This window comes from Labrus mixtus, chromosome 15, assembly GCF_963584025.1.
Source record: "Labrus mixtus chromosome 15, fLabMix1.1, whole genome shotgun sequence".
NCBI classification, from domain to species: domain Eukaryota; kingdom Metazoa; phylum Chordata; class Actinopteri; order Labriformes; family Labridae; genus Labrus; species Labrus mixtus.
Window position 1 is genome coordinate 15,882,254 of NC_083626.1, and position 27,428 is coordinate 15,909,681.

The 27,428-nt window shown below is 39.0% G+C and overlaps 2 protein-coding genes across 2 annotated transcripts; one reads left to right on the plus strand and one right to left on the minus strand.

Annotated features, from left to right (window-relative positions):
• The first annotated feature begins 2,089 nt into the window (after positions 1-2,089).
• tnnt2a (troponin T type 2a (cardiac)) lies at positions 2,090-8,187 on the plus strand. The gene is made up of 11 exons (XM_061056656.1): positions 2,090-2,306; positions 4,435-4,482; positions 4,780-4,804; positions 6,090-6,153; positions 6,461-6,577; positions 6,682-6,759; positions 6,860-6,970; positions 7,067-7,176; positions 7,320-7,410; positions 7,496-7,536; positions 7,979-8,187. Exons 1-11 carry the CDS (start codon positions 2,204-2,206, stop codon positions 8,010-8,012), a joined length of 822 nt encoding a protein of 273 aa, XP_060912639.1. The 5' UTR covers positions 2,090-2,203; the 3' UTR covers positions 8,013-8,187.
• A 1,978-nt stretch (positions 8,188-10,165) lies between these two features.
• Positions 10,166-27,180, minus strand: LOC132989206 (plakophilin-1). Its single transcript, XM_061056654.1, has 15 exons — positions 26,851-27,180; positions 23,105-23,226; positions 19,096-19,275; positions 18,770-18,963; positions 18,229-18,370; positions 17,737-17,944; positions 17,164-17,332; positions 16,730-16,847; positions 15,194-15,358; positions 14,932-15,108; positions 14,432-14,585; positions 14,158-14,344; positions 13,116-13,200; positions 12,274-12,388; positions 10,166-12,128 (listed from the first exon to the last, which is right to left on the minus strand). Exons 1-14 carry the CDS (start codon positions 27,029-27,031, stop codon positions 12,314-12,316), a joined length of 2,157 nt encoding a protein of 718 aa, XP_060912637.1. The 5' UTR covers positions 27,032-27,180; the 3' UTR covers positions 10,166-12,128; positions 12,274-12,313.
• Positions 27,181-27,428: the final 248 nt, after the last annotated feature.

Sequence of the window (27,428 nt, forward strand, 5' to 3'; positions counted from 1 at the left end):
CTCTCCTCTGCTGCGCTCTCCATCAGCGTTCTGTCTTTAGAACTACAACAGACCCTCAGGTAAGACTCACCTCATTTAATTTGCAATGTGTTTGTGCAGCGAGGACGCTGTATTTGGGTGATATAATTTCAAAACCAAAATGAAGTGGTGAAAATGGGATTCAAACAAGAGCTTGTGAATGCTGTTTCATTTTCAGACTCACTGGTGCACACCTGAACGCTCCCTGCCATGTCTGACAACGAGGAGGTGGTGGAGGAGTATGAGGAGTTAGTTAAAGCCTGTTTTTCAAACATACAAATGTGCTCTGTTTTTTTAAAGTGCTGACATGTGATTGTCTCTATTGTATCAGAAGAATAACATACGTACATGTTTGCATTTCACAGGGAGGTGGAAGGTAAGAACTCTCTCATCCGTGCAGTATACATGTTAGTACACATTACAGGGGCTTCAAAAGACATGTGAATACATTCCTGCAGTCATGTCTGCTATGTAGGAAAATGACACATTAAGCTACAATTCAGAAAACAAATATATATATTTACTGCCTGTGTGTCAACTTAGCACACAGCTAAAACTGTTATATTTACAATATAGTTAACTAATGTACAATATCATCTTTTTTTTTGCTCAAGGTTGATTGCACTGTGTTAATAATTGTGTTTTAACCAGAAGTTGTTCTTGTTGATTCAAACATTAGAATCTGTACATTTTTGGGGAACTTCCGCAGGATGTTAATTTGATTGTTCTGGATTTCGATGGTGATTTTCCTTCTTCCTGTTCTCCTCTTGCTTGTAATTACTTCACATTTTACGGTCTGTGTTTCTGTTATTTCCTTCTTTTGTTTATGTTCCTGGCTGTATTATTCAGAAGAAGAGGCTGCTGAAGGTATGTGAACCTAACATGACAACAACTGACATCTTTAAATGAAGACTCGGGGGGCTGAAGTCAGAAATGAATAATTTGTGGTTTTGTTTCACTATTGCACCATTTCTGCCATTCTCCAGAACAACAGCTGGATTGATAAAGTTTGTTTTCACCTGACACTCAGGGTGCCTGTGGTTAGAATAGAGTAGCCATCACTGACATTCATGCATCATGGATCAGTCATGCTTTCTTTCATTTTTTCCTCACTCCCCTTTCTCTGCATGAAAGTTGCTGGCTGGCTGGCTTTGCTAAACCACTCTGTGCTTCTGCTCAGCAGGGGAGCAGGGGGTAGAGGAGGAAGAGGAGGAGGTGCAGGAGGTGGAGGAGGAGGAGGAACAGCAGGAGGAGGAGGAGGAGGAGGGGGCAGAGGAAGGTACTGCTTGTGCTTTGAGCTGGAAGCCTCTTCCCTTTAAAATACTTGACTGGCAGTAACTCATGCTGGTTTTGCGGACATGATGAAAGTACTTTGAGATTTTTCCTGTGAAATCTTGACCTTCCACTCAGAGAAATACAGAACGGCTCCTTATACACACTCACAGTGACTGGGAACAATAATATGATACCAGATAGAATTATAACTATCAAATGCAATGCTCAAATATACTTCTGTGGGTTTTTATACCTAATGATACACACATGTTTTACATGTAAGTGTTTAGTCTTTACTTCCTGTTTGTCATGGAGATTCTTCAGAATGTGATCATTCATTTGGGACTTCCCTCGATCATCTCTAATGTCCTGAAAATAATGCCTGAACTGATCATTAACTTGTGGACTTCCAGATTTCTGCTTTATCGCGTGTTTTGATTGAGCTAAAGTCAGAGTTTGAACTGGATGCTGTTACCACATCTGTTCTGACTCCAAACACACACGCACGTACAAGCACACAAACACACAGTCCACTTCACAAGCTCTTGAGTGCTCTCTGCTTCAAATACCAGAGTTGGGTAGCTCATTCTGAACAGATCTCTTGTTATCTTCTCTCTCTGAAAGACTTTCCATGGGAATTCTGTTGTCTCTTCTCTGGAACACAGGGTCAGCTTAGTAGCAGAAACTCACACAGCGTGGAGTCATGTCCAACAGGCTCAAACAAACTCCAGGCTTAGCAGAAAGAGAGAAAACCTGTTTAATAAGATTTAGCAGCTGCTTTTTTTTTTCTTTCTTTTTTTTTTATCTTGTTCCTCTCGCCATGAACTTTTGAAAAATAACAGAATACTGACGAGAACGACTTGATCTCTCGAACAAGGCAGTGAGTCAACATCACACACTGAATGTCAAGATGTGTCACAGATATGTCACTTTCATTGTTTGTCTTTCTTTGCCAGAGGACACACAGGAAGAGGAAAAAACAGCTGCAGAGGAGGAGGCGAACGAAGAACATGGTGAGGGGTCCAAAGTTGAAAACATTCGTTATTGACAGTTTAGTAGCTAGCTCAGTGTTTTGTTGGCTACGTGTTGGTAACTAAGCGATGATTCACTCTCAGCGTCTGTAACTATCAGTCAGACACTGACGGGAAAGTAATGTGCTATCTCAGTAACATGTCACTTTGGTATGTGAGAGTCTGGAGCTAGTTGATAAGTTGTTTTTTTTTTTTTTTCAGTGACAGTCTTAGTCACAGCAGACACAGACACTGAGATTAATCCCCAGGCCTCCCAGTCCCTCCCGTCCCTCAGGCTCTTAATTATTAGTCAGAATTAGGTATAAGATTAAGCTTAATTAGCAATATTTAGTCCAGGTGTTTCTCTACGGTGTCACCATTCATATGAAAGAAGGGAGGTGTTGGTAAGATTCAGTCACCTCTTCATGTGTCATCTTTGCCTTCTAATCAGTCAACGCCTAAAAAGACTCCTGTAGTCTCACCTGACGTGTTCCTCACATGGACAGGTGATTTATCTTCCAGCCCAAATGCGCCGTGAATGCAGCGTATGTTCTGCCTGTTCAGTTCATAATCTGAGAGACTTTTGATTACCTCTGATAAAGACCCAAGTATGGCTTCATGCGGTCTGCCTTTTGGTCAATAAATCTACCATTAAAAAAAAAAGTAAATTCTGGTTTTACACTCTGTAATTGAGAGACATGCTTCTTACACACATAGTCCTGAAATACACACACACATGCACAAACAGTACCTGATGTCAAAGCGGGGCTGATACACACTCCTACACAGCCCACCAGAGCTGTTGGGGGTTCAGTGCCTTGCTCAAGGGAACTTCAGCAGTACTCGGTTGTGATCTGGCACCTCTGCTGCAACCAGACCATCTTCCATAATTTGGTCCGCACCGGGACTTGAGCCGGCGACCCTCCGGTTCCCAACCCAAGTCCCTACAGACTGACCTACTGCTGCCCTTTTTTAAAGTTGTAGTGAAGTATTTCAACAACTATATGATGGGGTGTCATGATATTTTAGCCATATTCATAATCCCTTATATAGGGCCTGTGTCCATTATACTTTTGTCCTGTTTTTTTTAAAGAATGACTTATCCAGATGCAGATTTTTAGAGATGACCAAATCCAGATTATTTTTGCTCTAAATGGGATTTAATTCTACATGGTTTGTCCAAACGGGGCGCCAAAATACACACAAAGTCGAAGATCCTGAAACTTAAATTGAATATACTATATTTGATATTAACAGTATTTTAGAGAGGAAAAAAATGTCTTTTTCATTAACCTTTGTCATACTTACAATTTTTTAGATCAAGAGCAAAACAATTTTGGACTACCTGATCATAACTTATTCTGTCACATTTTCTTCTTCTTCTTTGAACGACCTGTTTTCAAGATGTGATTTAATCTAATAGTGTTAGTAAAATCAGATTACTTTTTTTAAAAATTGTAATTCAATGAATACTAATAACTTGGTGATTCTCTCACTATTCATTCAGTTCTACCAGCAGGTCAAATTTTCTGCCTCCTAGACTTTGGTGAACTGTATTTTTATCTTGCACCAACGTCAGATCATTTGTCTCACCTTCCACTTAGGTTTATTACCTGCAAAACGAATGACATAGCCATCAGGCTCAGCAGTAACTTACATTTCGAGCTAATTCACAATTACTAGCATGCTCAAACTGAACACAGCTGATAGTCCAGTGCTTTAGGGAGAAAAAAAACACCTGTAGAATTCCTCCCTCCTTTATGGTGTCTCTAAAACAAAAGCTTCAGCTGCCTTTGAGTGTCATGCAGAGGTCACAGATACCATACCTTCCATGGTGAGAAACTGCTTATTAACAAGTCTGGTGTCTCTAGTCAGCCAACACCACCTCTCCAGAGTCCTATTTATGATTCATGACACATGCATCACCTCACTTTCAACGCACACCTCAACACTGATAACCAAACAGTACTTTGCTTTTTCTATTTTCTATTTTGGTCTCTGGCTTCTGTTGATGTACTCTGAAGTATCATTTAGTCCTTCAGCACTCCTAACACACTTCTATTTACTGTTCTGAACTCATGAGACACACAAGCACACTCAAACCCTGTTAAGTCTCTTGTTCTGGTTTCAGATGGCGAAGGGGAAGGGGAAGGGGAAGAGGAGGCCGGGGAAGGAGAAGGTAACACTGATGATCTAATCTGCTTCAAAGTCAATGTTGGCACTCCCTACTCTTGTGTTTTCCTTGGATGCACTCAACCTTAACTTTAATCACACCAGATTTAGCCCTAGATGAACTTTCTGCTGAAGTGAATTTCCTGCTGTTATGAGCAGACACACAGACTCTATTGTTTAAAGTTTCTGGCATTACCTGGTAAGATTATAAAAACTGATTGGTGTTTTTATGGTGAGAAAATGTGTGGTCTGGAGGAGCTTATTGTTGTCTTCTCTTTCATTTCTTTGTTTTCTCTGACAACAGAGGAGGAGGCCAAACCAAAATTTAAGTGAGTACCAAAAGAGTTCAACGGCACACATGCACACACCTGCACACAAGAGGTTTATCCTCTAACCAATTTTTATGGTTTAGTTGATTTTGATCCATAAATAGGAAGCCTTTGATTTTAAAGGTGCGCTATGGTGATTTGGTAGTGAAATTTGAAAGTTGGATACTATGCTATATTTTCTGAACTGAATACACAAACCTTATTGAAAGGAAAAAATGGTTCCCTGGAACACTTTTTGAAGCTAAAAAGCTTCCAGGAGAGTTTCACTGTTGCGGGCCCCCCACCAAAACCTCTCACGTAGCATTTTATCTTCAAACAGTGTTCCAGAAACCAAATTTTCCTCTGAGCACAGTTTGTGTATAGAGTTATAAACATATACCACAAAATCTGTACACTTCTCCAACTTTCACATTTCACTACCTAAACTCCACAGCGCACCTTTAAGGAAGAGTCTCACCTGTTTCACCAATTTCATTAAAAGTTAGGCTACCATAATGCCAACCGCATTTGGCAAGTTGCCAAGTTGGCATACAAATCTGGAAACAGCTATGATGGCCCCGTCCAAAAGAAACCAAATTCCTCAACTAGCACCTCTTCTGTTGAACATGTAATCTTGTTTGTTCAATCTACAAAGTTACAGCGACCACACAAAAGCAGTCTGCTACATAAATATGAGATTTTGATATTTTGGTCCTGTTTCTTTTTATTTATTTTCAATTACTTTTCTTTTCATTTGAGGGTAACTTCTTAGCTTTGTTTGGAGCTGTTTTTTTTTTTTTTTAGTACCCAGCTGATGCAAAGAGGGAGAAAAATCAGACGTCTTTTTAGAGTCACATCTAAGTTAAATCTTAAAACTAAAACATGATACTTTCCAGCCTTATCTGCTAAACAAAATACAACACAAAACTTGAATGTTGATGTTTAAAGTTTAAAGTTTGCTTTGGCAGTAAAGTAATCCAAATGTAGTATTTAGGAGAATATACTGCTCTTTCCTCATGGACCGCCAGTGTCATTCTTAAGCAGTCAAGAACATTGACTATAATCTATTCATAAAGATGCAACCCAATATGGATATAAGGAAGCTGCTCATAATCATTGGGGACAGGCACAGACATGAGTAACCTTAAGGGACATCTGTTTGGCAAGATGATTCTGCTAATTGAGTTTTTATCCTTATTTGACACCAAATGGGAACGAGACTTGTGTTTTTGTCTTCTACCAAGGTCTACCTCACTTTACCTCACAACTGTCTCGTTTGTTTTTTCCTCTTATAAAAACTCTCCAGGCCATTTATCATGCCCAACCTCATCCCTCCTAAGATCCCAGATGGAGAGAAGGTGGATTTTGATGTGAGTGACAGAATAAAAAAATCAGTGCACTGGATTGTTGCATACTGTGTTTTAGTGTCTGGCTAATGTTTTTCTTAAATTAAAACATCACCAGATATTATGTTTAATGGAATATATCTATTTTATAATTTTGGTTACGTTACATTCAAGTAAAAACCCTGTATTGTGATTTTACTTTTGATCAGATTCGAGACCATTACCAATTATTGACGTTACGACTTTCTATGTATACCAACAAACATTGACACACAGCATGAAGCAGAAGAAGCACTGACCACCCCCCCCCCCCCCCCACACTGTTTTGTAGGATATACATCGTAAAAGGATGGAGAAGGACCTGATGGAGCTTCAGACTTTGATCGAGGTTCACTTTGAGAGCAGAAAGAAGGAAGAGGACGACCTTGTTAATCTCACAAACAGGATTGTGAGAACCTTATTATTATAGCCAACACAATTCAAACGTGTTAACGCTCATAATGTTCAAGATGTGATTTAGGATGTGTGCAAATGTGATGATTCGTCGTGCAGGAGAAGCGTCGGTCTGAGCGCGCGGAGCAGCAAAGAATCCGCAGTGAGAGAGATAAAGAACGACAGAAGCGTCTTGAGGTAGAGTCGAGTTCAAGCTGCTCTGATGCAATTTTCTTTCTCGCATTTTACCAAGCCTCCTCTGGTCCTCTGTTTCTCTCTGGATACATGTTTTTCTTAGGATGAGAGAACTCGTAAGGAGGAGGAAGAGGCCAAGAAGAGGGCCGATGATGATGCTAAGAAGAAGAAGACCCTCACCAGTCTCCACTTCGGAGGCTACATGCAGAAGCTGGTATGTAGGTGGAGGGTTTATAATGGGAGGGTGCTGGAAGTCAAAACGTGAAGGATAGAGACCAGAGCCATGTTCTTTTTTTTCACTTCCCCAAAGACGGAAAAACGAAGCGGTAAGAGGCAGACTGAGAGAGAGAAGAAGAAGAAGATCCTGAGTGATAGACGCAAATCTCTGGACATAAACAACATGAGCCAGGACAAACTCAAGTAAGTGGAGATGTATTGTGTCATTTCACCTCAAGATTGTTATTTCCCCCCCCCCCCTATGATCTGTATTAGGCCTTGAATAACCCTCCAACATCAAAGCATCACAAACCACACTGATCTATGTTTCTGGTTGTGTCCTACAGGGAGAAAGCTAAAGAGCTGTGGGAGTGGATGTACGAGCTGGAGGCAGAAAAGTTTGAACTGCAGTATGAATTTGGGAGACAGAAATATGAGGTGTGTGTGTGTGTTGCAATATACAACATTATAAAACAAAGATCTAAATTTACCTTATGGAATATTCATTTTTATTTTTTTCCAGATTAATGTGCTGAGGAATCGTGTCAGTGATCATCAGAAAACGTAAGAATCTAGCTCTTTATCCCCTCTATGTTGCTGAGGACAATTTCATTCAGATGAATTCTCCTCACTTATGTTCAAAATTCATAGTCTAGTTTATAGTGTTAAAGGATAAGGATACAAAAGATGAAAAGAAAGGCACAGGAAACGATCTTACTCAACTTTAAAAGCTTTCAAATCCCCTGGAAGCTGACTGGGAGAGCTGGCTGTCTGACTGGGTGTGGCAGGCAGTCAGGTCATCTGTCACACCAGTTGATGACACGCTGAAAGACTCCTTCTTTGAATGTCTTTGTCATAATAGTCTTCCCTTTTTTTTTGGAATGAATGACAGAGGACTCTGCAAACTCTTAATGTCAACAAGTTGCAACATTCTCCGTGCTTTTTGCAGACAAACAAGTTGTGCTGCGGCCTTTAGCCTCATGAGACTTTTTCTTGTCTTTAACAGATCCAAGCGGACCAAGAGAGGTCTGAGGAAATAGATGCCGACATGCTGAATGAGAAGTGAAGCCATCAGCCCAGCCCTGCAGTTAATACTTTAATGCAAGCCTTTGATTTCCTACCACACCTCAATCTCACCTCATCATCAAATCCTTTTGTTTCGCCCAACTCAATGCTTCAGTTTACTTTAGTGTCAATAAAACTGTCTTTATTCAACCATTCCCTTATTTTCCTTTGTTAGATCAATTCACAGAGAGTAAAATTACTCCACAATACGTTCAAGACATGAATGTTGAAAGCCTAAAGCAAAGACAGGAAGAGACATATTCCCACTCATAGACAGGCTCTGACATGACTGGGACCGATATGATGTGACGCGGGCCAACGCCCAGACCTCCATGCAATACTCACACACAGACACACAGACACACACACAGACACACACGCAACAGAAAGACAATTAATCATATGCCTGTAATCCGGGGTGGAAACCCCTCATTAGAAGAAAGGTGTCTCCTCATCCAGCTGGTTTCCAACTTCTCTTCAGCGTCTCTAAAAAATACAAATAAAAAGTACAGGACAACACTTGCTTTTTATCAGACATGCAGATGCAAAAACTACATATCACTTAAGTCATTGTTGTGGATCCAATGTGGCAGCCAATGAGCTGGAAAATGTACAACTTATGAAACTGTGATTTCATTCAGTGATAGAATGAATTGTAATTTTGTTGCCAGATTTGACTAAACTTCTCTCATTTGATTAAAAGCAAACACACTTAACCTCAAACCTACTTGTTGTGTTCTACTATTAGCATCTCTACTATATAAATCTACTATGTCCTAAAATAAACCTAATCAAACAACTTTCAGAACATTTCTAGTTCAATGACAGAATACAAAACTATTAGCTCCCCTCAGAGTAAGGCAATGAAGATTTATTTTAGTGTGTTTTCTAATTTCATCACAATAAGGAGGTGATAAATGAGCATCTGCTCTTTGATTTACTGCTCTATGTTGTGTCACAAAAAGCCTGCTGGCATATGTAACTCAAAACAGATACAGTACATAAGATGACATGTCATGTTGCATTCAAAGACAGAATATATACAAATTTAAGTGTCAAAACCATAAACTGTAAATATTAATGGACAAATCCTGAGTGACGTCACACATCTGTTACTGCAGGGGGCTCTGGAGGCTCATCGGCAGCAGCCGCCATGCTGGAAATGCTGTCTCAGCCTAATTTTAAGACAACCTAATGACAGGCTGAGAGCTGGAGCTGAGGAAAATACATCCCCCGTACAGTGTGCCCATGAGGACAATTACTAATCAGACCGATGTTACTTTTTGTACCAGGCTGTAAACATGTTCATGTGCACAGTAAACATGGGCACATTTTAAAGGGTGTGTATGTGACTTCTGGGGCTCCTGCAGCCAGCCTCAAGCAGACCCTCAAAGAACTGCAGGATTTTGCTCTTCTGCATTGGCTTCATTTTTCAACACAGAGGTTGCTGCTTGGTCTAAACATGCTAGCAGAAAGCAAAAATGTGCAATGCATGTAACTAAACATGCAGAAATTATTTTTAACAGTATTTTTTAAAGGTTTTTTTGGGGGGCTTTCCATGTCTTTACAGTATTTAGAAATAGGACAGTGGATAGAGAGTGGGGAATGACGGGGAAAAAGAGCCACGGGTCTGATTAGAGTCCGGGACGTCCAATTTGAGGACCATAGTCTCTCTACATGGGCCGTGCACACTAACCACTATGCTACTGGTGCCCCCAAGTATACTGATATAGTTAGACATGACAAAGATGTTTTTTTTATGCTTCGTGCAAACAAAAACAAAAACACAAAAGATGATTTAGAATAAATCAATGAAAACTCACCAAACATGCTTCAGTCAGACTCCCACACATCATTTAGAAAATACAGCTGAAAGGCTTTACACTTTTTGTTTTTTATAGTTGTCTCGGAGTCAGAGAACGGCATGCACACACCACAGGAATGTGAACTTGGAGCTTAATGAGTTCAAGACATTCACAAGAAATGATAACCAGGGATGATGTGTCTTCCAAAATGGCTCTTATTGAGTAAACATCAAAATTCAGCCAAAGTATGACCCTCTCATTAGCAGATTTAAATGTTCTTTAAAGTTGGGAAGTGAACAAGAAAAAAAAATACAAGCCTATGATGTTGTTTTCATCTTTGTTATTTATTATATGTACAGAAAGTGACAGGAAAAGCTCAAAAAGATATGTCACACACACATTTCTCTAAAAAATACATTCTAGGAAATACTTGTCATCAATCTTCCAGACAAAAAAATGAGCCTCAGAACAACCATGAGCCTCAAACATAAAAACAATCAACTGTGCTGTAACATATGTGAAATCCCCTCTGAAGCCATCTTTTCACTAGAATCACTGCTTTAGTGATTTTGGGATGTTTGCTCTTCAAAAAGATTCTGAATTTTTAGAAGAATCACAACCTGTATTTGGTAAAGTTTTGTAATGAGAGCAGAAACCCTGTAATAAGCCCTCAAAGCATTATATGAACGATAGAAAAAATGGCATGTGAATGTTCTGGATGAAGATTCACATGTTGGTTTTTAAATTAACGCAGTAATTAAACATATTCACAAGTTTGTATGGATCAGCGAACAGTGTCAGGGTGTCAGTAACCTCAAAGAGTTTCCCAGAGAAAGAGTGATTATGTATACAGTTCCTAATTCCTAAAGTTTGTTATAGAGAATGGACTCTGCATGTTGAGAATCTATTTTGTAATACTTCTGTCTCCAACTCCTTAGGTTATGCAATAAAAAAAAGTGTGGAAAACATGTTATCAAAAACAAAATAAAACATACAATGTGTAAGTTATAATATGCAATGTAATGACAAATCAACAGAAGGAACTATGCTCTTAGAAGAGCACTTTGAGACAATGGTTTCATATTTTGTCAGATACACTTTTTTGTCATAAATTAGATGAAAAGTTTAACACAGTTCTCATGTCCGTCTGGTTCATATGACACTGCTGTCAGATGTGCTTAGAATAGCTTAGCATAGTGACTGATAACAGGAGGGAACAGCTAGCTGGCTCTGTCAAAAAGGTAAGATAATATTTATTCACACCAATCCAGCAAGTGTTCAAAGGACCCTCAGGGTGTTGTTGTGCTGATGGATTGGACAAACAATATATAACATGTTGACTAGTGAGCTTTGTTGAGCTATTAGTTTGCGATTGTGTTCTCTTTTGACAGAGTCGGGCTAACTGTTCCCTCATATTTCCAGTCTTTGTTCAAAGCTAAGCTAATTAGCAGCTAGTTGTAGCCTTTATTTAGATCATACAAACATGAGAGTAGTATCAGTCTTATCATCAAACTTTGAAAAGACATCCAGCAAACGTGACAGTTATGACAACCAAGGCCCTCTTTTCAAAGCTGTTTATGTCAATTTCTTATCAAACAAACCTCAACAGAAAAAAAAACCAACAGAACAAAGTAACGAAATATTTCAACTTTACAAATGTAGCGATCATTTTGGGAGAGCTAAGTTTTATTTGACTGAGTTTGCTATTTATTTTTTATAAATCCTTTATGTACTATGTGCACATTCAAAATAATCTATTAACTTCATGAAAGCAAGCAAAACACACACAAAAACCCAGGTTATTGTGTTACTGCCACCATCTGTATTTATGGAGCAAGAGTCTGAAAGCAACAGTTTAATCATTGGGTTATTGTTTCATATTAGTCTGCTCAGTTCCCTCAAGGCCACAACAGATATTTTATCTTTAAACCGTAAGTGGACACATTGATTAAACAATCATCGCACAACTTCAGTGACTTTCACTGCAGATAACTTTGTCTGACCACATTGACTGTTGTTTTGGGACTCTCGCCATAAAAACTGGTTTAATCTCACACACACACTGCAGCTAAAACGCTCACCCCGTTATATACACAAACATGAAATATCCTCATTAGGACACAGCAGGATTATTTATGAAACTAAAAGCTAACTCTAGTACGCACTACACATGATTGCCTCTTAACTGGTTGCTCTCTCAACAAGATAATTATGTGAAGAATGTAATTATACTCTCCGTGTTGCAAGGGTGGGGTCACAGCAGTGTCTGAACATGTTGGTTTCCATCTACAAGCACACACACAGGCATGGAGGAAAAAGAGGCAGAGAGACAGAACATTGAATCCTCATGAAACAGTTGGGTTGAGTTTGGCCCCAATGGGCCAATAAATCAGAACACATGCAGATACAAACACACAGGAGCAAACTATACCTCTCATTGGACGTGGTGCTGTTCGACTCGTCCGTCACATTCACTCGATTACTTGTGCCAACCTGTGCACTGCTGTGGTGTTGTCATTAACAAAAAGAGATTTGTTGAATCCCAGCTGTGAATCAAAGCATTTTAAGATATCAGATAGTGTCGCCCAGTGATGCATCCACACACACAAAAACACAAGTTATACAACACAGTGATAGATCCACACACACAAAAACACAAGTTATACAACACAGTGATAGATCCACACGCAAATACACAAGTTATATAACACTCCTTGCTCCAATTGTGAGAGGAAATGTACCGTATCGGCAATTTAGAGGCACTTCAGGCATTAAATGGCAGTTAGGAACAGGATAGTTTTCTCTCTCTTGCCAGGTCTGAGCCAGTTTTTTTATACCGCAGGTATAAGCATTGCTACTGTTCATACAACATGCACATTTCAAATCCCTTCATAGATTACTTTTTTTTATTTTTATATCTTTCACTACATCCTTCTCTAACTTCTTACTCTGCCTCTTCTTCCTCTCTTTCCCATGTTGCATGTATTAGTCCTCCCATAATAGACAGTGGGCTCTGAAAAAACCAGTCTGCCTGGATTCCTCTGTGACTGTTTCTGTATTCACTGAACTCTTGGGTGGGGCAGGAGGGAAGGGAAAGTGACAGTGTGAGCCAGAGGTATAATAATATATCCAGTTTCATCTGGGCCCTCCTACTGCTTGTGCATGGCATTGTGAGCATGTGCTAAACTTCAACCTGACAGACGGATACATCAGCTTTGTGTTGTGTCTGCCATAGAGAACGAAACATGCAGTCAGTGAGTCTTTCAAATGTACCTTTTTAACAACTCCTTGAAAATTCTTCTCGTTCCATAAGCTGTAGAGCAGCAGGGAAGCTGCTTTGCTGCCTTTGGGAAAAGATCTGGGACAGAAAGAGAGACATAGTTAAGGAAGCACATGGACATGCATTAAAAGGGCAAGTAGAACAACAAATGTCAAACTCAAGCAAAGTCTATGTGGAAAAGAATCAATACAGGAACTAAAGATGTCACCAGCACTAATTGTGTCATCAATTATTTGACAGCCTATGTATGCAATTGTTGTGTTTGAATAATCTTTGAAAACTCAGCTGCAATAGCAACTTCAGTGTTGATATTTAGGTTCATTGATGTACATTCAATGTAAAACAGTTAAAAATGTCAGCAAATTTGACAACTGCCCTGATTTTTGGTGCATAATTAAAAGTTGTTTACGCTGATTTGAAGGACTGATTCACTGTTCTCATTTCAGATCAAGTGTCTATGGACCATTTGTTCAATGGTTAACATCAGGATTTCTGGAACAGACAGTACATGTAATTGCAAATGTAAACAGTTGTAAATCTGTTAATTATCCAAAGTAACAGGAAAGCTGTTTCTGAAGAGATCATTGCTGATGACATTTAAAATGTTTCAAGAGCTGCAAGCACCAAACAAAAAATCTGTGTATTTGCCATTGTTTGAAAAAGTGTCATATATTAGACAGAATTGAAAACAGGGATCGATAAAACTCAGATCTACCTACAGAGCTAGATTCAGAGCCACATAAACAACAGTGAAAAATATCTTTCAAACACAGAGGCAGCTTTCAAAGTGTGGTGAACACTGCAAGACAAGCAAGTTACTGAAGAAAAAAAAGAGGATTTTCTGGCAAAAACTTCACCAACTGACAAGGTGCATGAAGAGTGAAAGGCTTAGAAGAGGTCAAAATGCTCCAGCAACACTCGTAGTAAGAAGATCTGTTCATAAAGTTGATCTTCTTACTACAAGTGTTGCTGGAGCCTTTTGACCTCTTCTAAGACAAGCAAGTTAGACACTGAGATAAATACTTAAAAACATACCCATTCTCACTGAGGTCAGCCAGTGATGTCACCAGTTCACTATTAATGACCTTCTTGCTGACCTCGGGTTCGGCCATGATCAGACTCCGTACTGTGTTGCAAGTTGATGATATAGTTTCATCAGAGTTTCCCATTTCTCTGGGAGTGGAGGAAAGGATGCCGGTGAGCTCTGGTAAAATCTGCTTTGCTAAAGAGGAGACCCAGGAAACAATATATGAGTATTATAACTCGACATTTATGTTATCTGCAACACTTATTGAATGCTTTTCTTTACCGATTGAAGTCTGCAAATTGCCGGTACGGGAAATGTTCCCCAGCAGGGACATGGCAGTCTTCTGCAGGCTCTGGTTAGGAGACTTTAAAAGAGGGGATAGGTGCATCAGAGCCCCCAACTTGTGAACCAGAATTTGGCTCATGGCACTGGAGCCCTGCAAGAGAAGCAAACATAGTACAGAAGGAGGAAACCACATTAGCTTCTGCTCTACTGTCCTTATTAATATTCCATTTACATTGTGCAACCAACCTTTGTGAATGACTCTCACTTTCTTTTGTTCTAGTTTATTCTGTCCTCTCTAATTATAATTACCACTTAATCTCTGGCGAGGTAACTCCACCCTTTCTCACAAAACAAGCCAGCCCTTCTTGTGAATTGTGCTTATGAGTCATTATTACTACTTCGTGTGTCACTCTGCTCTCTTCCTTCTTTCTAATATCAATCTGAGATAATCCTCAATATCCAAACAGTTAGTCTAATAATCATCTTTGTGTACGCACCAGCCCCTTGCTGGCAGTGAGGTTCTGCAGGGCACCACAGCAAGCCTCCAGTGTGGCGTCTTTCTGGGACGATCCCAGCAAAGACAGGTAGGTCTGCATGGCTCTTGGGTGGCACAACCACTTCACACCCGATGGTGTGCTGTCGTCTATCATTCCCCGAGTCATGTCGAATGAAAACTGATGAGAGAGAAAAGTTAAGGACTTTAAGCTTAATGTGATTGAGCAAACAAACAGCATTGGAGTTTAGGAGACTGATGCCCACCTCCTTTTGAACCTTGTTGCTCCTGGGGCTGAAACATCCCATCGTGGGGCTTTTCCTATCCTCGGATTGGCTCGCTGCCTGAGCGAACTTGCTGAAGCACTGGGGGGACTCGGCCTCCAGTTGGTAGGTCAAGTTATGGAGGATGCATGTGCAGTTCTCCACAGACTACGAGAAAGGAGAGGAAACTAGACTCTAACTTTTGTCATCATTTTCTCAAATGGTTCATTACAGGGCTTACTCTCATATTCTAGGATATTAGCTTCATAATTTAGTAGCATCCTGCCAAATTCACGTCAGCAGATTTAAAAAAGCCAAAACTGTTTTAAAACATGTGTCCAATTTTCCTGTTTGAATAAAATAACATGACTCAACAATCTCTTTTTATTCACTGAAAATACATGATAAAGACCTGTGGCTCCTTTCCCACATGTCACTCCTCACTCTCTCTCTCTCTTACACCCCGATTTCTAACTCTATCCACTGTCCGGCTCTAAATAAAGGAATAAAAGTCCCAAAATAAACCTTACATAGATGATTTGTTCTAAAAAGAAATAAATACACTGCCATGCTGACAAAGGAAAACATGTTTGAGGAACCTGACCTCCCCTATAACCACAGGGAACCTTTGATCGAACTAAAAGAGACAGCTGTAAGGAGATATTATTCCTACCTCAATTTCTCAAACACAGAGCAGACAACCAAATGACACTAAATCATACTGCATTAAAAGAAGCCTGTGTAAAAAACCGAACTGTCACAGATATGCAGTTAAGCACCCACCCACACCCAGAATCTACACAAATGAGGGGGTATGCATACAAACTAAATATACACTCACTCTGACTCTGCCTGCCTCTGTGACCATTTTAAAGATGAATGTTTAGAGATGTGTGTGTAAGCATGCCAGTGTGTTTACGTACATTGAGGAGTGTGTGTGTATGTTTAATATATGTTTAGAACTAGTTTTCAGACAGGACAGAAGAGAAATGTAATAAATGGATTATGAGTAATCCCTGTAGTACAAAGTGTTAGTATGTGATGAGGCAGGAACACAAACAAAAGCTTTTTCACATTCAAAGTGAACTGTTAGAGGGACAATGTGGAACAAAACAACATGGTGATGAAATGAGAACTTGAGATAAAAAAAAAAAAATCAATATTGCAATTAAAGCTAATTCATTGTCTTGAATCGTCATAGTTAGGCTCCATCCAATAGTTATTTCCTTAACTGTCCTATAAAATATCAAATAAAAGAGAAAAGCTGGTCGAAGTGTCTGTACTATTGATAAGTTGACCGCTTTAACTCACGTTGGTGTAGAGGGAAATTAATGGGGTTAAAAAGACAAGAATAAGGAATAGATTCTATCAGTACCGTTCACTGATAAATAACTTTATCATTTGAATAGATTTCTCTTTTCAATAGAGAAAATGTGCTCTAGACTAATCCTGAAATAATTAGCCTTTCAATCTTAAGTCCTCCTAACACACGAGTTGTTCTGTTCTGTCAATCAAATTAAGAAAGATAAGAGATGTGACCTTGTCGTCAGGGTTTTCCTCTGCAACACAGGACTGAACGTAACTCATGAGGGAGTCAATGAGGCCGGGACACTCTCTCATTGCCAGCCTCTCCTTCTGTCGGGCACAGCTCAGGTTCCTAAACACAGTTCAATCATTTATTTAAATCCACAGAGAAACACATTTCGAGATTATAACACTGCATTGAAGTAAGTAGCTGCAGTGATAATAACCATTTATCAAAACACCTTTACAGGTAATTGTGGATTTAGGAGACAGCCCTCTTGTCTAATTAATCTTAAATTAAGGAATGTTATCCTTTAATTAAATTACTGCAATGTAATGTGATGACTAAACGTAAAGTTTGCAAGTCATTTGTCTGATCTCTGCCTTCAAAAGATGAAAGGTATCTAATTAAAGGCACAGAAGCTCTGATCTTAATTCAAAGTTCTCACCGCAGGCATCCTGTGGCACTGTGAAAGACATCAGGGTGAATGTTGTTGTTGGCGCTGTTGTCTGACCAGCAGGTGAATGGTACCACCACATTCTCAGTGAGAGCGGGCAGGGCCGTCGCTATAAGTTCTCCCTTCAGCTCATCATCAGAGGACAGGTTCCACAGCAGGCCTACATGATGAAAGAAGTGAATGTTCTTACATTAATAACTCCTCATGTGCATTTCTTGTTGTATTTTTAGTCATTTCACTCGTGAATCATCTTGTTGCCCTCGGAGGTTAACTAGGTTCTTAATAATAGATTTTTTTTCAATTCCACTTATAAACTAGATAAAAGATCCTAATTTAAAACTTCATAGAACACAAATTCCCATGTGAAATATTGTTAAAGCTACTGGTTACTTTACCACTGTTTGGACTTCTGCCACTGTTCACATGCTCTGTTAATTCATTTCATGATTTATTATGAGTAAGTGTGGGATATATTCTGCATTTTATTGTGGATTTTTGTGAGGGTCCACTAAGCCGCCCTTCTACCCTATATTTTGAAGTTCTGTCTGTATGAAAATGCTGTACCAGTGACTTGTTTCTGGGTGTCAGTTGAGTCTGTCTCCTTTAGCAGCTGCAGGGCCTTGCCTATACCGCCACAGTGCTGAACCTCCAGCTTATTGTCATGGTCTCTGAACACCAGGTTCCTCAGAGCCCCTGCAGCAGCCTGGCTCACCCCAGCGTGGGGGCTCCGCATCAGGGCCACCAGAGTTGGTATACCGTCTAGCTGGAAAACCTGTGACACAGAAATGTGGGAACATAGGTGTTGAAAATGTAAGGGTGATAAGGTGTGGTAACTACCAGTAACTGACTTCACTGAACTAGCAGCCAAGCGTGATGATGAATGGTTTCTCCTCCCTATCCCGCGAGGCAGGTTACACAAAGGTCTTCACAGAGCGTCCCACAAATTGTATCACCACGACAAAATGATCCTCACACATATGTTTAATGTGAAAACACACAACACTGTAGTGCATGTTTGCAGAAAACTATTGTATATTATCGTGCAAGTGCTCTGACCTCCTGTTTGGCATGCTCCTCCTTATAGGTGGTGTGCTGGATGTAGGTCGCTCCACACTGTTGGTAATTTTCATCAGGGTGAGACAGAAACTCGACAGCCTCTTTAAGGGTAAGGTCTGACATGGTCGCTGTACTGGTCACACTGCATTAACAGGCACAGAAATGTTGGAAATCAGACACTTAATAATTCTACCACCAACACAAGTTCAGGAAACAGCATTGATTAAATTGTATGAAAGCAAGTCTCAGAAAACCCTAAAGTTCAGGATGAATAACCATTTAAACACTTTCTGCTGAAAACACTATCTCATGGAAAGGGCTGCAGCCAAACCAATTAACAAAGATTGATTTAAAGGGACTACAAATGTTGGGGAACGTAATCGTGATCATAGAACTGCAATAAACAAATATATGTATACAATAATATATGTTTGTGCATTCATGATGTTAACAATTACATGTATCAAGCTCTTCCTGTTTAAGAGTAATGTTACATGTCTCTTTGTGTCCTGAAATGAACCCTAAAAGACAGACAACTTACCCTGACATCTGCCCTAATTTGATTGGTTTGAGGGTTCCCATCTTGCCCTCGGTTTGTGATTGGGCAAAGGCTGGTTGGACCATGCGTGTCTGGCTGTTGGTCAACGAAATGCCATTTGGAATGGAATAGGTGCTGTGTCTATTGAACCGAGTCTGGAGGGTTTGCTGGCTCTGGACAGCCTGCCCTTTGGCTCTCTAAAAACAAAAGAGGATTTTACATTGCTTTAACAGTACGGCAATGCGAAGTAGAATTGGTTTAACAGAGAACACACAGAAATGATAAGTATTTAAATTGCAAAACAATTTAAGAAGAAAATAAGTGATCACCATAATAGGTGCAGGAGCATATGGAGGAGCCAAGGCAGGATCACTCCGACTGGGTTTCAGTCCGTTGTGACTCCTGGGCCAGTTGGAATTGTTCATTTGTTGTTCCCATATTCTTGAGGTGCTGACATTTCTTGTCCCCAGGGTTCTACTGGACAGAGTGCGACTCTTCTGAGCATTAAACTAAAAAAAAAAAAAAAAAAAAAAAAAGAATTCATTACTCGAAGGGATCCTTACATATAACATGCAGCATCTACACAGCATTTGATTCAGATCAGATAAAAAAAATACACACAACAAATATATTGAAATCTACTTTTCTGCTTAGCACGTATCTACTGAATAAAGTGACTCGTGTTTTTTTGGAGACCAACATAGACATACAGATTATGAGGAGAAATCCTGTGATTATCTTAGAAGTGCCACTTCTTTGCGAGTCAGACTACATGATGACACCATTTCAAAATCACCAAAACGTTGTTTTATGGTTCACACAGTTAACATTTTTTTCATATAGGCGCAAGATAATATTGGCAAATAATATAGTGGTTGGACTATTTGCTAAATATCTGCATCACCTTAGGCTTCTCCTTAGTAGCACTATAAGTCAGGCAAAAATAAAGAAGGGCACCTCACAGGTTTTGAAAGAAATCCCCTGAGAATCCAAGCCAGAGGAATCTGACCTGACACAAAGCCTACATACCTCTTTTTGTCCCCACATAGTTTTTGTGTTGAAAGCAAAAGAGAGTACCAAACAATCACACAAACCAAAGTAACTTTATATCTGTCACTGGACACCAGCTCAAGCGGTTGCATTGGTGCAGCTGAGCAGTTTCACACAGAGGATCTTTGTGTGTAAGTCAGACACAGCATCCGTTAAACCTGTACGCAAAATCCTGATCTCTTGAAGCTTAATCTCTCATAATAACTTTGTGTTTTTGTATCAATTTAAGGGGAATAAACTATTTTGTCCTTGTGTTAGGGTGTGTGTGCGCAAAACACACTATTCAAGCTTTCCAACATTGTAACCAAAAAACAATACTTGTCACAACCTGAGCAAAATTACAGAACATTGCTTCACATGCTTTAATCATTAGTCACTCTTTCAATTAAACACTGGTCTATTATTGACCTATTAAAAAAGAATCACAAATCTGGCAGAGGGAAACACTCCCATGTCTTTGAACACGTTGACAGTAGTACGGAGGGAAGTGTGCAGCACTCATACAATGATAGGAAAAACTTTCCCATTTGTGATACCTAAAAAATAATAAACACTTCATCTTAAAAGAAATGAAACTGTTAAAACACAATCACTGGAACACAGATGTTGATGTTTCGATTTGTGGGATTTTTCAGGAAGAGATATTTTACACACACACACACACACACACACACACACACTCACACTCTCACTCACTCACTCCCTCCCTCCCTCACTCCCTCACTCCTCCTCCTCCTCCTGTTTCCAACCGGAATGGTTGCTCAGTTACCAGCCATACTTTTGCCCTTTACTTTCGCAGCAAAGCAAACACTGACAGTGTGTGTGTTTGCTCTCGAAGTGCTGCAAGCTTAGTTCATTTGAGTATAGCCTGACCAAGCCATCTGGGCCCTCTTGACAGGCTTGACAGGTTACTTGGATACAAATTCAGCAGAGGGTCGAGATAAAAACAAACACACTTGAAGTATTGTATGATCAAGTCAAAAACAAAACTACATCACCGAAACATTACACAGGATGGCCTATGACTTGTTTGTTTTCCTGACTTTATCTGAGGTATTTTCAGTAACTTTCATACTACTGAACTTTAGATGGAGTACTGGTTCACAGGACTGTGTCAGGGTATTGTTGTTTACACTATTTTTTTTTTGCATTGACGAAATAAAATCATACAGTTTGTTCTACTTCCATTAGTAGATGTTCCCATTTGTGATTTGTGTCCCATGACTGTATTTTCACCAAATTGAAAATGTAACAGCTGTCAGGCGTGTCACTTAATGTACAATGGCATCATTTGAACAATTCAACATCAACATAACGTGAACATCAAAGCTCTTTTTGAAACATTTCTATGAGAATAGCTTTGCCTTGTGTTGCTTGTTTTGTCATAATAGTTGTTTTTGTTTTCTTCGACTTAAGAAATATTAAAAGTTACTTTCTTTTAAAACAGCAGTGCAAATACATGATTTTATCCATGAGAGGTGAAGAAAAGTTCATTACATTAAATAAACAGAGTACTATGACAACCAGCTCTGCACGGTTTTTTTTGCCAGGTAGTTGGAGTCTCAGTTTGCTTTTGGAGTTAAGATAAAGTGATGAGTATCACAAAAAAAACCCAACAACAACCACCAAGTGACTAACAGGGTTGCAAATATTTCATGACATAATGATTGTTGGCATTCATCAGCAATGAAAACGTATCAATTCTCACACTCCTTTGACATGCCTCAGTTCACTGTTAGTAGGTCGAGTCAGGCCAACCCAGAGCAAATTCATAATAACACACACGTACACACCCATACACTCGAAACCACAGTGATGAAGTCAACATTAATCCTCTGAGATATTTGGATTAGTCCATCGTTGCAAATTAACTGAACTCAACCCGACTCTGAGAAGCACCAACGGAGATTAAATGACTTTTAAACACTGAATGTGTCCAATTTCCACATCAGGAAATCACACATGGCTGTTAAATCACAGAATGATTTGTTAATTGTAGATAATACTGAAAATGATATATATGAAAACAAAGAGAAGAACAGGACTCCCTGTAATGTATTTAGAGGTAATCCATTTAAAAAGTGGTGAGACACAAGCACAAAAGTCAAACTGGCTGTGGTACACACAAGATCAATTAATGTGACAACAGAATTGCTACACAAGCCATGTGGTGACACCATGCGCTTAATCAGTTTGAGTATGGTGTAATATTTAAAAAAACAGCATCATTAATCATCTGTTACTGAGAGGATCCTCCCATTAGGTTTTAATACTGAAGTAGACCTTTCAATAGCCTCTGTGATTCTGTTTTTGTACATAATTACATCACCAAAAACCAAACACCCCACAGATGTGATGTGATGCAAAACATCCAAAGAGATCTGGGACGGAATTGTGGAATGTATGGGAGCTACCAGGCATCTCAGGGAGTGTCTTACTTAGGGACCATATCAACTTTTTTGCATGTTTGGCCTAATCAAAACAAATTTTTTTTATAGCCAATAACCTTTCAGATACGACTCCAGAGTTTCACATTTCCTTTAAGGGATGCCTCAATATCTTGAGGTTAGCTATTTGCTTTGTTACCCAGAGTTAGTTCAGATAGATATAACTGCCATTGTCTGTTTATTAAACACAAAGTTTAAGGAAGCAGAAGGTTCCCTGAGCCGAGTGTAAACAGGCATAAACAGCAGACATGGTTCTGTCTGAGGGTAATGACGAGCCCAGACTATTTCTAAGCTTTTCTGAAGTCTCTAATTGATGCTCGAGTTCAATCTAAGAATAAAGTCCTGCTCATAATAACTCCTTCTAAAACCACAACTTTTCAACACTACACTTCATTCTTTGTATGGATTACAAGTGTCTGTTAGTGTGTTTGAAAGGTGCTGTGAGGCAGATTTTCTAACCTTTTGACAAAGCTTAGCTAGGTGTTTTTAATTTACAGTCTCTATGGCATGGGTTGTTAATAACAGAAACAATTAATATTCCTTTAAATTGTTCTATATTTCTCTTCAATAAGTATCGTTTATTCTCTTATTGTTGCTCGCATGGTGAAGACTAACTTGTGTTACCACACAAAAGTATATTTGTCTCCAAACTAGACTAAACAAAAAGCAGTCGTTACTATATACATATAACATAACCATGACCGTTGATGTATAACTGCAATTTTACACAGTAAAAAAAGACTTTACATAATGAAGAACCTAAAACATGACAACCTACCTGCAGTGATGTGATATGCAAATGGTTTTGTATTCAAAAAAGGAATGTTAGAGAAACAATTACCGATTTGTTGTATCCTGTTGACATGGTGGAGTTGGTGCGGCTGCAGGTTCCATTTGCTTTGGATGGAGTAAATTTAAACGCGCCGAACTCGTTTGTTGTCCAAGACAGCGGACTCATCATACCTGTTGAAAGAGGAGACGTGTTAGGAATGATTTAAAAGAAGAATGTAAGACGGGCTGTCAGAATTAATCCACTATGACTTTTTCACTCTCAACATTTCACTAGCGGCAGGATGACAAAGAAACAAATCTGAAACACACGTGTACATGAATTTTTGAGGTAGATAAGATGTCAATGAAAATATAACACAACCCAGGATGAGGGTGTCTTTCAAAAACTGAAACGAAAAGGTCTTGAGATCTCCACTGAAAATGGATCTGTTTCAAAATGTGTTTCTCACTTACTATTCATTGACTAAAAATTGTATTCTTTTATCACTGTAAAGTATGTATTCAAAAGTTCATGATGGTCAAAGATAGATTTCTGAATTTAAATAAAAGTTATTCATAAATTGGCATTCAATTGAACATTAGGAGAAGGAATCGTTTACCAATAAATAAAGTAACTCATGAACATAAATCACTATTGTACTGAAATTTGACTAGCTATATCTCATGAAGCAGTATTATATTTTAGAAATATTGATTAGAAATTTGATAACATTACCCTCAAAAGAGAAACCAATAGCCAAACCCCCAAAAAGTCTTAAAACTAATTTAAAGACTAAGCCCTGTGTTTTCTATTTGTTAAGTGTGCTATTACTCAAACTTGACACTGGTTGGCCTTACTGGCAATACTTTGGTCATTCTGCCAATTATCTGAGAAAATATCAATGACTAAAAAGTAGTAATGTGAGCTTCATTCACTTTAACATCATTCACTTGTAAAGTCATTCATGAACCATCATTTAGTTCCCTTACCATCAAGTAATACATTTATAATATTTTTTTAAGCTATTGTGTTATCAAAAGTATCTTCTAAGACCTTTGCACAAACACATCCGCAAATCTCTGAGTCAGACAGAAAGACAGACATGACATCATGTCAGTCACAGTTCGGTTGGTGAATCCAGCCTTCACCAAAGCCAACATGCTGAGCACTTGTGCCTCTTGTTTGATGATTCAGAGGGACTTGAAACACATTGACTTCATCATTACAGGATTATGCTTGTCAAAACAATAACAAAATCATCACGGTTAATATAAACGACATCATTTCATTATAAGGTCATCATTTCTACCTGGTCTGATACATTTACATAAATGCAGCTTTTGGACAGATAATTTACACAGTCCTTAGTGTCCTATATTTATTATTTTTTACTTACTCATCAGCCGATTTTTTTGTGACCAAATCTTCTACGCAATATGCCTGTTTTCGAATGTTTGCAGGAAAGAATATGATTCTATTCCAATGGCTTTTCTCTTTTGGCCGACTCCTAGCTAGAAAAGCAAACTTGATCAATATGCCTAAATGTATGACATATGTATCTCAATCTGATATGTATGTCTATTTGCTTTCTCTGAAACCGCTGCTATATTAATTGTTCTTCCCTGTATCGGGGGGACCACTTACTCTGGAGGATTCAGAGTTTTCTCCATGATCAGTTTATGGAGTTCATTTTGGTGGTAGAAATCAGTAAAGGTTGTAATGCACAGTGAAGACAGCAGAATTAAGTGTGCATTTCACCACATTTTGTGAATCTGGAAAAAAGTTTTTCAATAATGTTGTTATGAATTTGAATAAGCATCTCTTCTTTTTGGACAACTTGCTGCCTTAGAGTTTTTCACATTTCTGGGCAGCAGCATTAGTGTCCTGGGCGGACATCTCCAAACAACTGCACATTAAACCAAATCCTAGCTGAATGGCTTGATAGTACTTGGAATGAAGGGATATATAGAATTTTATGATTTAATTGACCTTCCCCTTTCTAAATTTGACCGAACAATGTTGATCTTGGCATTTAACTGCAAGCCCAGTGGTAAACGTCCACCTAAAATCCTGACACTATATCTTTTGCATACTTTGTCAGCAAATAAGCATCTAAAGAAAATAATGTGTTTGTTTTCAAATATTTTTCAGAAAAAATAAATTGAGCAGCCACAAAGCCTCAGGGGTCATGTGCGACTCTGACCTTATGGTTGTGTTTCTTATTATTTGTCTATGATTATGTGTTTGTGGACCTTTGCCCTGAGCAAAATATACTGTTTGTTCAGCTATTCTTCTTTCTAAAGGTTTGTTTTACTTGCAGACTTCTACGTTTCTTAAAGGGACAAAAGAATTGTTAATTTAATCCAAAACAAATGTCCCCAGTTTTACTCGATGACTCAATGGCTTTGATTCCCAATGTCCCACGACTTAAATGTTGATGTTTATTATTTGCATCAATTTTCTCGAACCTGCATTTCTATTTCTCGAGTTCTCTTCTGTTCATGGTTTATGAATGTGTACCTTAAATTCTGCAATACATTTTCACATGAAAAAGAAAATCCACAAAAAAAAAAAAAAAAAAAAAAAAAAAAACACTGACTAGAGAGTGTCGATTTGAGAAGTATTCACACATGTCCCGGGCAAATAACCATCTACAATTTAAGACCTCTGAAAGTAAAATAAAATGAAATGAATGAAATGTTATGGCCTTAAATTAAATAATCTAATGTAAGACTTTAGGAACACACAGGAACGCTGTATGTTGAAACTTTTCACAGTGTACAGGTTTAGCTGTATACCTTCCATATGGGCTTATTTTTTAATTTCTGGAAGAAATAACAATCATCATGATAGAAACCAATGTTAAACAGGCCAGATTAAGTTCTTATCATGTACGCAACACATTTGACAATCACTTAAACTGTCAGTAATACTACTTAACTCTATTTTTTAGTATCGATCCATTTTTTTTGTACATTCTTAATTTTTCTTTTTTTTTTTATTTAAATTGTGCTGTGTTCACTTTTTGTTTGCAATCTTTGCTCTTTGCTGCTGTAACAATGTACATTTCCCCGTTGTGGGATAAACAAAGGATTATCTTATCTTATTTTAACAGATTATTAACCAGTTCTTCTGATAGATTTTCCTGTTTCCATCTAACAACACTGCAGCCTGTAGGCTACTGCTACTCTAAAAGGAAGACCTGCAAACAATACACAAGCCAAAAGTATGTTGTTTCCCAATGTTGCTGGAGCTCCATGTTTCTTGTTGCAACGATGCCAAACACCGGAGTTGTTTTGAAGGACTAAAATTAAAGTTTCAAAATCTGTGTTGGCTTTCGAGAGCCCATGGGTTGCATTCCTAACTCAGTGAGGGAAAAAAAACTTGGATTGATAAAGGATGTTTTTCAGAGTATAGTGTCTCTGAACGTTCACACAAACAAAACCTGTCCGGGATCCTGTTTCACACCTGAACATTGCTTGTTTAACCGCTACTTGTTTGTCTTCTTATAGAACAGATTCGAATCAATCTTTTTTGCTGGGTGGGCTTATATCTATCAAATATTAAATTGGTTTTTTTTACGCTACACCATATCTAGCCAAAAAACACTGTAGATGAATAACTGCAAGCTAAATTTGGACAAAGTTTTGTGACGCATTTCCCAAGGCGCATTATCAGCTATTTAATAAGGCTAAATAACAAGTTACATGTTGGGCTGCCTGAATGTCGATAGCCTGAAATCTTCATGGAAGCACATAGCCTACTGTAACAGTATAATTCTTAACACTATGAGATTGTGTTTGAGTTTTCCGTACTTGTTGGTGAGGGAGACAGTGTGCTGTTCTTCCCAGGTTTCGACATGGTCCTCTTGATGGTGTGCACCTGGTCCAGCACGCGCTGCTGTCCCGAGCGCAGTTTGAAATCGTTTGGCAGCGCGAGCGACGTGTCCTCGCGGCTCCTCATGCTCATCGCCGACCGCAGTGGCTCGTGAGCCATCGTCTTCCCAGCTCGGTGACCGATCCGTGAACGACTTGATTTTAAAAGAGTTATCGAAAAAGAAGTTCAGACCTGGAGGAGGAGTAGGAGGAGTTCGGGCTCGACTCAGCGCAACGGACTCGGCGAACGTGCCAAGTATGCAGATAAGCTGAAAGTGTTCCCAGCAGAGGCGGTGAGCTCCACCCTAGGAACCGCGCCCCATCGAGGCGGGACCGAAGAGAGGTCACATACAGGTGCTGAGGGAAGGGTGGGGTGGGGTGGGGTGGAGGCAGACAAGCAGAGCCTGCACTGAAGCTTACAGCAGAGTGTGCAATTGCTGCACAACTGAGCTGCAACAAATAATTAACATGAATACTTTGAAAGAAAATGATTCCAAGTTAAAAACATCATAAAAGTA